Source organism: Dasypus novemcinctus, chromosome 10, assembly GCF_030445035.2.
Source record: "Dasypus novemcinctus isolate mDasNov1 chromosome 10, mDasNov1.1.hap2, whole genome shotgun sequence".
NCBI lineage: Eukaryota > Metazoa > Chordata > Mammalia > Cingulata > Dasypodidae > Dasypus > Dasypus novemcinctus.
Window position 1 is genome coordinate 5,266,902 of NC_080682.1, and position 10,215 is coordinate 5,277,116.

The window sequence follows — 10,215 nt, forward strand, 5'->3', positions numbered from 1 at the left end:
CTGCAGGCTGAGGACCAACCAGCCTCGAGGTGCCGACAGGAAACCCAAGGCCCCGGGAGAGGCCCAGGGCTGGGAGCGCACCGGGGCCCCGGTCTGCTGCCACCTGCCCAGGCCGCTGACCACTGCCCTGCACCCTGGGGCCCGGAAACCAGCTCAGCTGCGTGCACCTGATGTCAGGCGAGCGTCATAAAGCAAGCGTCACAAGAGTGACACGAGGCCTCCCAGGTCGCCAGCCCTGTCCCGTGGCCCTCACCGATTTGGCCACGCACCAGGGTTGTGATTCACCCAGAGCAAACAGCAGCTTATGCCAGCAGGGATTCGCCAACGCTCGCTCTGTTTATTCTTCTATCTGCAAATAACGCCCCTCCGGGAGGGGGGCAACCGGTGAAAGTAGGGGCAGGTGGGTGGGGCTGCTTGTGGCACGGAGGTCAGAGCTGTTCTCACGTGGCTGAGGTGGGCTCACCCGTTCCAATCTCTTCTGATCACCTGCCAGGGGTCCAAGTGGTCCCCTCTTTGTCCCCCCATGCACCAGGGACATCAGGTGGTTCTCAGAGCAGTTCTCAGCCAGTGATCCCCCTCCCCCTCCCTAGGGGTGTCTGGGGATGGCGGAGACCCTCCTGGTCCTCCCAGCGGAGGAGGGAACTTGTGCCCAGGGGGCGGAGGCCAGGGGCGCCACTCGACAAGAGACAAGACAGAGCCGCTGCACTGGGGTTTTAACTGATTTTATTCTAGACTTTCCACGTTTTGTTTTCTGCTGGAAACATGCCGGTGACCGGTCCGTGGCGGGGAGCAGCGCCCATCGGGGCCCGGCAGCACCACCGGCGCCCACGCCAGACGCCCAGCCCCGCCGCCCGCTGCGGCCTCGCCCTGCCCCACTGCCCCGCAAGGCTCCCGTTTGGTTTGGACGTAGATACCGCAGCTGCAATGGTTATGAGGTAAGCACATGCAGAGCTCCTGGGGTGGGGGCGCCCCGGGCCCGCCGACGGCCCCCCTGGGCGCACAGGCGGTGCCCATCCTCGGGTGCGGCAGTGCAGCCAGCCGCCTGGAGCTTCAGAGTGTCTGTAAGTTAGCGCTATGCTATAGTGAACGAAACAGAGCACCGGGGCATCAAGGGGTGACAGCGCCCCGAGTTTAACAGAGTCCGGAAGAGCCCAACCGTCCCGATGACCGAGTCCCAAGGATACAGCACCAGGGTGGCGCGCCAAGACGCACGGGGTACGTCACAATGCAACTTTCGCGGCCAACTGCAAAGATCGATACAGCTTTGATGACGAGTGTGATGAGAAACCTCAGATCAGATTCCAAGGGGACAGAGGCGGGGAGAAGGCGACGTCCGCCGAAGCAGGAGGCCACGGGCCAGCGGAACTGACCCCCCCGGACCTACGTACACGCGGCTAAGTGAAGCATGAGGTATTGTGAAACAGGAGCCTTTTTGGAATAGAGCAGTAATCACATTAAGTCAAAATTGATCACATTAAAAAAAAAGAATCTACACACAAAAATTGGCATCCGTAATACAATTTCCTATGAGAAAATTAAAATCCTAGAACATGGCAGTAATATGACATTGTAAAACAAAACAAAAAAACTGATCCTCCAATAGCAGCAAAACAAGGTGAAACAGAGAAGCGTGTGAATTTGTCTCCAAACCGTGCCGGGAAATCATAGATAGCAGCGCAGTAAGAAAACCAAGCGGCAGCCTGCCTTTCCACGTGGTCACCTGCCAGCAGCGATCCTGCTCTGCTTGCCCACACCTGCACGTGCTCTCTCCCACCCTCAGCGCTCTCGTCACTTCCCTTCAACACTTCCTAAATGATCATCACAAAAAAGTACTGAGCCGAGATGTGCAAATTGTCTACTTGTGGCTGAATTTCTCTCCAACAGGAGGGGGGCAGGGGATGAGAACCTCAGAACTGAACTTGTTTTAAGTACTAACTTCCCACGGAACTGATGTCTTTGAGAAATGCCCAACAGGGCCAAATCCATGTCTTGGTGTGGTTTTCCTTACTTTTGTTCTCTTCCTGGTCTATAAGGAAGGACCCATCTTTTACAAAACCACGTCAAATCTGCAACGTCAAGGCAGAAAGGTTTCTGTGTTTTTCCATCAAGGGGAGACTGCATTACTTTATTAATCATACTGGCCTTATGAACTTCCTCGGCAATAAATATTCTTTTCAGCCTTAACTATAAATTATATATTTTTAGTGTTTAAAACCTTCAGGTGTAAAACATCTAAAGTTAATCCTTAAACTACGTGTTGTCTAGGTCAACCTTGAAGGCACTACTTTCAAACATGAGTTGGCACCAAAGATTTCTAAATTTCGGCTTTTCTACGGGAAAGGAAAGGAACAGATCCTGGCAATGTGGGAATGCAAATTTTTCTCTCTTTAATGGAACACAGCCTTCAAAATTATCCCCTTCCACTAACACCGTACTGACATGTCCTTGACTTTGCCATCCTCCTTGCACCCAATTATGTAACTATTCCCAAACCATTCCATTAAAAAAAACAACTGTCCTTTCCCCACCCTCCCAGGAGATAAGCAAAGACATTTCCTAGAACTACTATTAGACTGAAAGTGCTTTGAAATGGAATGGTTTTAGAATATTGAGGGAAATTTTTTAAAAAAGGAGCTATGGAATTAACTCAGATGTAAGCAGGCTGCAAGTCTGTTTTGGGTGAAAAACCAGCGTTTCATAAGCAGGTTAACTACAAAAATAGGAAGATTATAAAAATAGAATATATTACGTTGCTATTCTATTTCTCTTTCTAGTAGCGTGTGGTGGGGGAGCTGGCTTTTCCCAGCGCCAGGGCGCCGTCAAGCGTTCACGGGCCTAAGGATGCACTTGCGACGATGACAAACGCTACGCCGCCCGCATCGGGGCTCACAGCAGCCATTGCTAAGGGGAAGAGGTTACACGCCTACCTACAAAAATAAAAAAAGCAAGAACAAATGAATTATAAAGTGGCTACATGCACAAGCAAGCAAGATACACAGATTCTACAACAGTGTTAAAGCCTTGCTTTTTAGGGAAAGCACAAGAATATGATTTTCTATCTATAACACTCTTCTACTTTAAAAATGGTGTGTTGCATTTTTCTATTTTTTTTCAATGTTTTTATGCTTTTTTTTTTTTAAAAAAAACAACAGCCACACAATCAAATCTAATCTAATCCTCCCCTGCAGAGGCTTCCTTTGTGTTAATGCTTATTCTACTCTAACAACACGGAGGCACAAACATTAATATAAAAACTAGTTGATTATTGGGGTATAAAATCCTCTATTTCTGTAGCACAACCCCCACCCCCCCCAACTTCGCGTTATGCAAAGACTATTTTTTTTTTCTTTTTTTTTTTCCTACAGTTTTCTGGGGGTAATTTTTCTCTTTTGCTTATTAAGTCATAGATGGAAGGGACAAAGAGCAAAGGAAAAAACAAGAGGGATGACGCTTTCCCTTCTGGGAGGAAAGTGTCCCCGGCACGGCACGGTCTGGCCTGGCCGGGGAGCACCGGGCAGACTCCTTTCCCGGGGGCGGGGGCGCCCCCGTCGTCGTCGCGGTGCTGGTCGCTGCTCTGCGGACCAGCGGGGGCGGCGCCCAGCGGGCGCCCTCAGATGCTCACGTCGCGCACGTCGGTGGGTGTGCAGGACAAGTCCACCTCCTCCTGCTCCTCCTCCTCCTCCTCCTCCTCCGCGGCCTTGGGGTCCAAGCTCTGGCGCGCCTGGCGCAGGCTCGACTCGAGCAGGGCCTCGATCTGCTCCTGGCAGGCGCGGAGGCAGTCCTGGGCGAGACAGGGGCAGGGGGCGCAGAGGCGGGCATGAGGGGGCGCCAGCCGCCGGGAAGGGTTCTGTAAGAGCAAGGTGAACCCGAAGCCCGCCCCTCACACCTGGCGACGGAAGATGTGGGGGCTGCTCCCCCAAACCCAGGGGTGCCCCCCACCAGCCCCCAGCCCTGGACCAAAGGCCTGCCTGCCACCTGTCGAGTGCCAGCCGCCTACCCCGCGTCTCCACGGCCTGTCCCGGTCCCCGGACGCGCCCTGGTCTCCACCACCCCGCCCAGGCCTGGAAGCCCCCGGCATCAGCCTCTTCCCGCCGCTACCCTGCCACGGCTACAGCGCCCACGTCCACCACCAGACCGGCTGGCATGGAGAACGGACGCTCAGGAGACAGAAGGCGCTGGAAATGCCACCTCACTGGGCTCAGGCTCCTGGAGCAAGGTCTCCTTTTGGTAGAGACCACACTGCATTTCCAGTGGGGTCCCAGCACCTAGGGGCTTCCGTCTGAGCCCACGAGGGGCGGCCTGAGCTCCTGCTAGACCCCAGCAGGGCCCACTGAGCTCCCAAGTGGACGGGCTGAAGAGACCCTGCATGGCCCAGGCCAGGGGGGGCAGCCGTGCGAATCCGTGGAGTGGCCCTGGGCCTTCGGGGAGCCCTTCCCGATGTTTTAACTAGATGACACAGCAGGTGAAGGCAGGGCACGCGTCTCCCTTTTATGGATAAGGAAACGGGGCCCAGACCGATGCCACCCGAGTCCCAAGGTCTGGCATCCTCTGTACCTGCAGTACCCAGCAACGGCCGTTTACTGGCGCCCCCACAGGCCAGTGGCTTTGCCCGGTGAGACCCGGGCTCCAGGGCCCGTCCTGTCATTTGCCCCCACTCCGCCCGGGAAGGCACCTGGTGGCCGACTCCCTCACAGCCCACAGGCTCAGCAAGACTTCCAGGGCCTCTGGGTGAGAACGCAGCACCCTCTCCCTCTGCCAAAGATGACCACCGAGGGTGAGCCCTTGGTGGGGAGCATGCCCGAAAGGTGACCGGAGGTCAGGCTGTGCGCCCCGGGCAGGTGGACGCAGCCGGGGCCCGGCGGGCTCCAGGAAGTCCTGACACCCAGCAGGGGACACCCACCCACGCGAGGGAAGGAAGATGCGCTGGCGACCAAAGCAGTGGCCGCCGCAGGCTTTTCTGAGTCTGGGCTCAGCTCCCGCCCTCACCGGAGACCCAGGCAAACCAAACCGACTTCAGCCTCAGTTCATCTTGTGCCCGCGTGCCAGCTGCGCGGCACTGTGCTTCAGATCTGACGAAGACAGAACCTCCTGGAAACGGGGACGGTGCGGTAATTTTCTGGCGCTGTCTCTAGACAGCACGTTGCCCAGGCTGTGGTGCCAGCACCCTACCCTTTGCGGGGGAGACCAACGGTTGGCTCAGGTGCAGAGTTTGGAATCCAACGCCACCCAGAAATGCCTTGGGACCGAGGGCGCGTCTCCAGGACCACTTCCTTGCTGGGCTCGGCCAGGCTCGGCAGCGTCTCCAAGCACAAAGTTGCAGGAAGCTGACCCCCAGCAGCCCGGCAAGGACGGGGCACCCCTCACCCTGGCACTCAGTTGGGCCACCCTCTCCCCAAACCCTGAGCCTAGGCATGGGGGGGGTCCCCACTTCCAGGGGCTGTACCAGAACCCTGAGCAGCTGAGCGCGCCCTCCACCCTCGACAGAGCTCCCCCTTTCCTTCCCTGGAATTCCAGCTGGGACCCCCGCCCAGGTGCTCTGGGCTAGACCACCGCAGGGTGGCCTCAGCAGGCCTCCCCACCCCCCAACCTGAGCCCCCAAGTCAGTCCTGAGGCTGACCCCTGACCCCCCAACCTCTGCGGGCTAATTTGGTAAAATGCCATAAACGCTTGTAATTGTCATTTTAATCCTGTCTTTTAAAAAAGGGAAGAATGGAGAGTAAGACAATGGCATTTGGAAGAGGAGCCGGGGCCTGGGGGGCTGGCGGGCAGCAGCCTCTCAAGGGCGGCCTGTAAAAAGCAAGGTTGTCTATTTGACTCATTGCAGGGCCCCTCGAGACCTCACAGGAGCCCTCTGAAAGCCTCTATTTACTGACCATCCACATTGTCACCCAAACAAAGCTCACCCAGCCCGACTCCACACACCATTAGGACATGGACCAGTGACCCAGGGGAGGGTCTGTGGCCCGCCTGCTCCGCCAGCCCCAGGGGGACGTGAGAATCCCGTTTCCAGAGGCGCCCCCCGTAGGAGTGGACAAGGACTAGCCCCCCAATGCCCCCCCATTTCCCCGGGTCGGGAGCAGTCACCTCTGGGGGGACGATCTGCAGACAGGGATGGCCACTTACGGGGTCACACTTGATCACTTTGGAGAGGAAGTGAGCGAGGCAGTGGTAGGACAGGGAGCCGCCGGCGCTTTCCAGGTGCAGGCCCTGCACGGCGGCCACCACGCTGCCCGCAGCCACCATGGAGGGTGGGTTGGAAATGAACTTGACGTCTGTGGGCAGAGAGAACGGGCAATGTGGGTGGGTGGGGGAGACGGTGCATGTGGATGTGGGAGATGCCCCCTGAACCCTCGTGGGGCGTGGGTACCGCCCAGCACAGCTGCTGATCAGGCCCCCTCCCAGCGCTGGCCAGGCCTGGGACAGCGGCTCGGGGGACAACGGAGGCGCACGTCAGTTTGCACCCATCTGAGGCTCCCTGCACATTCCCAGCCTTGATGCTGGGAAGGGCGGTAGCTGGGGGCTTCAGCATTTACACGTAACAGCGTAAACCCCTTCAGCCTCAGCAGAGCAAATTCAAGCAGCCAGGGGACCTGGGCACCCGGGGCGGGGTGGGGGGCTGGGGACAGGGCAGGGGGACCTCACACTGAATGAGACCATAGAAGAGAGCGCCCTTTTCAGTGGGCCTTTGTCCGGCCCTCAGCTCACAGGACTGCCGCCCTACTGGCTGGCGCAAGGCCTCTTCTGGGCCATGGACACCACAATTTCAGTGACTCAGTGTCTCCCCCAAATTAGGGACGGATGCTTGGCTACTATACAGACACCTCTGGAAGGCTGGACCAGCCAGGGGCACAGCCAGCCGGAAAATGGGGCTTCACGGCGGTGCAGCGGCTGCTCCCGCCCAGCCTGACTCGGCCCCCTGCAGCCAAGGGCCCTGGCTCAGGCCTCTCCCCTCTCAGGTGGCTTCCCAGGGACCCTCTGGCACAGCCCTCCCCTGGGCACCTCTGTATGTAAAAGCCTGAAATGGTAAAGCTCCACCAGGTGCCTACCCCTCCCCCAAGCCTCCCCGCGGGAGCCATCAACATGCCTGCTCCCCGACACAGGGACACCCCAAAACCACCAGCGTGGGGTGAAGACCCCCAGCTAATTAGTGGTCAGGACCACCTACCCTTTCTCCAAGGGCTGTAAGCAGACGTGCAGCCCGCCTCGCCCCTCGTCCTGGAGGTGGACAAGTGGAAAGGACTCTTAGACGGAGAGGCCACAGCCACCACCCCAGGCTAGCACCCTGGATTGCCTTTTTGTCGCCCTCCACAAGGAATCCTGGTGGCGGGGGGCAGGAATCCCAGCATTTAATCAGGGCCCTCCCTGGGCTGCAGCTGGAAGCCCCCCAAGAGTGTGGCATCTTTGTCAGGCGTCTGCAGCCCTGCCAAGGGCCCAGGAACGGGGGCTCGGGCGGGAGCACAGGGAGGTGTCCCTGTCATGTAGCCCCAGAGAATGGACAACCTGGGCCTGGCTAAGGGGTGCTGGGAAGGGCAGGTGTCCTGATGGGGAGACAAAGCCGGCTTCCGGGCATGCCCCCGAGGACGCCAGGTGGCCTCTAACAGGAACAATTCCCCCCGGGCGAGCCAGGGCCACGTGACACCACGCCGGCGGGCAGCCACAGACCGGTGTGTACTGACCCTGGGGGGACACCGGGACCCCATCCCCCTCGTCCTCTGGCCGCAGCAGCAGGGGAAGGGGCTCACCAGCGGGGGGCGCCGTGCCGACCCGCGCCAAGGGGTTGGGCCCAAGTGTGCGCTCACTGCCAACGGCGCAGGGGACAGTGTGTCGCCCCTCCCTAACCCAGCGCAGGACCAGGCTCTGCGCGCGCGTGCACACGCAGCAGCCGAGAGCCCGTGGGCGGGCGCTGCGGAGAGCACCCCAAGACCGCGCCCTGGCGCCTCGAGACGGCACAGTCCTCTTCCCGGAGCATGGCAGCTGTCATGAGGGCACAGATGGGGCTTTGGCGGGAGCAGGGCCCCAGCGGGCGCCCTTCCCCCCCAGGCCCACCCTGGAGTTAACATCGCGGCTGGAAACGCTGGGCACCCCCGATGGACTGGAGCCGCGGCTGCCCCTGGGCTGGGCCGGGGGTGCTGGCCACTTAGACAACACACCAGGAGATGGGGCGGCTGTACCGCCAGCAGCTGAGCGCCCCATCTCAGCCCGCTGGCACCCTCCGAACCCCGTGCACCCCCCCAATTGCAACCCCCCGCCTCTGGCGGGGTAGGGCAGCCGCCTCCCAGGGGTCGCAGGGGGCTCCAGGCCCAGCAGTGCCCTCCTGGGCGGGGGGGCGTGCCAGAAGCCTGCCTGGGTCCGTCTCCAGGAGCTCCGGCGTTTCCCTGAAACCACTTTCACCTCCATAAAAGGCTGCCTGGGAGTCTCCAGAGGCCCCGCTCCTCGGTGCGCCCCAGCCAGAGAACGCCTCCCTGCTCGGCGCAGGGCCCTCGGTGCGCCCCAGCCAGAGAACGCCTCCCTGCTCGGCGCAGGGCGAGGCCGGGCGGCCGGCAGGAGGCTCCCCCGCTCTCGGGCCAGGGGGCAGAACGCCCGGGGGAGGGCATCCCCGCCCCTAAATCCATCCGGCCCCACGACGTTCTTGGCTGCCCATCCCCCCACACGCCTGGCTGATTAGAGCTCAGAGGAAGGGACGGTGCCTTGAGGGCAGTGGAAAGGGGGGGCAGGAAAGCCAGTATCTCCCCAGCTCTACTCTACAACCGTGGGGACCCCCAGGATGCCAGGACTGGGGGCTCTGCCCCTTTGGGGAAAGCCAAAAACTTTGGTCTTTGATGCCAGCCCCTCTTCTGGACCTCAAGTTACCCAGAGTGGGGCCCCCCACGTGGGGAAACAGGCCTGATGGGAGGCCGCAGGCCACAGCAGGGCTGGGCAGGAGGGGGGCTTCCCTCCACCAGGGGGGTCAATTCCAGCAGCCAGACATGAGAGGAAAGGGGTCACTGCGGACGAGAGCAGGCTGGGGCGAAGAGGGGCCCGCGCTGTGCATCCGCCACACTCAGCTCCCGAAGTCTGGGGTGACAGTGCAGGGAGGGGCCTGGGGGGAGCACTGCTAGTGGGGGGCAGGCCGGGCCCCTCGCGGCCAAGGGCGGCAGCTGGCATCGGGCTGTCCCCCAGCCCCTCCCAGGGCTGTGCGAAGCCCCCGCCAGGGCCTCAGGCCGCAGTGCGCCTCTGTGCCCGGGAGCCTCTGCGCCCTGCCCCCGCGCGCCCCCGCGCACGTGGTGCAGGCCCTGCCGGCTGGCTGGGGCTCCCCACCCCGGTAGGCGCCCCTGGCAGGTGGCCCAGCCCCAGAGGCCGGGAGGGGGGCCCCGCGGCCCGGGCTCCTTGAGGACACGGGGAGGGCCGGCCGTGGAGTGGGGGAGGCGGCGGGCTGGGCCGCCAAGGTAAACCCCTTCCAGCCTGGAGCGGCCACGGCCAGGCGCGCCCGGCACGGGGAGCTGGCCCTGGGCACCCGGGAACGGGATGGTGGCCGCGGCCAATCTCGGCGGCGTGGCCCCAGGAGAGGGCGACACCTCCCTCTCGGGCCAGCCTTCCTAGACAAAGGCTCCAACCCCAGCCCTCTGTTCTCTAGGGCAGGGAAAGAGGGGTGCTCCCGAGAGCAGGATGGGGATCTGGGGAGCAACTCGGATGGGGATAGCTGGGCTCAGAGGCAGAGAGACAGGGTGCAGCTGCCCAGCGAGGCGCTCTGGGCTCGGGGCATCCGCCTGGGGACTCTGGGGCCTGGGGGAGGGGCTGGTGGGCGCCGGCCCCGCCCTACCTGTGGCACACAGAGCGACGAACGTCTGCGCATGTTTGCGAATGATCTGTTTGTTCTCCTCGGCCACCGGCATTTTGGAGAGGAAGTGTTCAATGAAATCGTGCGGGGTCGTGGCCGCCAGGTTCCACTTGAGCTTGTTCACCAGAAGCAGCTCCATTTGCTGGGGGCGGCGGGGGGCGCAAAACAAGACAGACAGAGGGCCCCCAGGTCAGCCGCCGGCCCGGGCCAGCGCCCCGTGCGCGCTGCAGCTCCGGGGGTGAGAGGTGTCGAGGGGTCCGGGAAGTGGGGGGGGGACAGCACGCGATCTCAGATCAAAACAGGGAAGGGGCCGCGTGAAAAGGCTGCCGCTCTCATGCTCATTAAGCCAACTGTTTGCAAGTGGAGACAAAAAGACCTCCCACCATCTGGAACGAAAG

At 61.1% G+C, this 10,215-nt stretch overlaps 1 protein-coding gene across 1 annotated transcript; it reads right to left on the bottom strand.

The window, feature by feature from the left end:
• Nucleotides 1-706: 706 nt before the first annotated feature.
• Nucleotides 707-9,992, bottom strand: LOC131279959 (G1/S-specific cyclin-D1-like). The gene is made up of 3 exons (XM_058305008.2): nt 9,800-9,992; nt 6,124-6,272; nt 707-3,781 (listed from the first exon to the last, which is right to left on the bottom strand). Exons 1-3 carry the CDS (start codon nt 9,954-9,956, stop codon nt 3,611-3,613), a joined length of 477 nt encoding a protein of 158 aa, XP_058160991.1. The 5' UTR covers nt 9,957-9,992; the 3' UTR covers nt 707-3,610.
• Nucleotides 9,993-10,215: the final 223 nt, after the last annotated feature.

Bases quoted from the DNA above. Each gene is read 5' to 3' on its own strand.
- LOC131279959 (XM_058305008.2), bottom strand. From the start codon at position 9,956: ATGGAGCTGCTTCTGGTGAACAAGCTCAAGTGGAACCTGGCGGCCACG. The intron at 6,273-9,799 runs GTAGGGCGGGGC...CTCTGCCCACAG, and splicing joins CGTCGCTCTGTGTGCCACAG to ACGTCAAGTTCATTTCCAAC. The intron at 3,782-6,123 runs GTAAGTGGCCAT...TGTCTCGCCCAG, and splicing joins AAGTGATCAAGTGTGACCCC to GACTGCCTCCGCGCCTGCCA.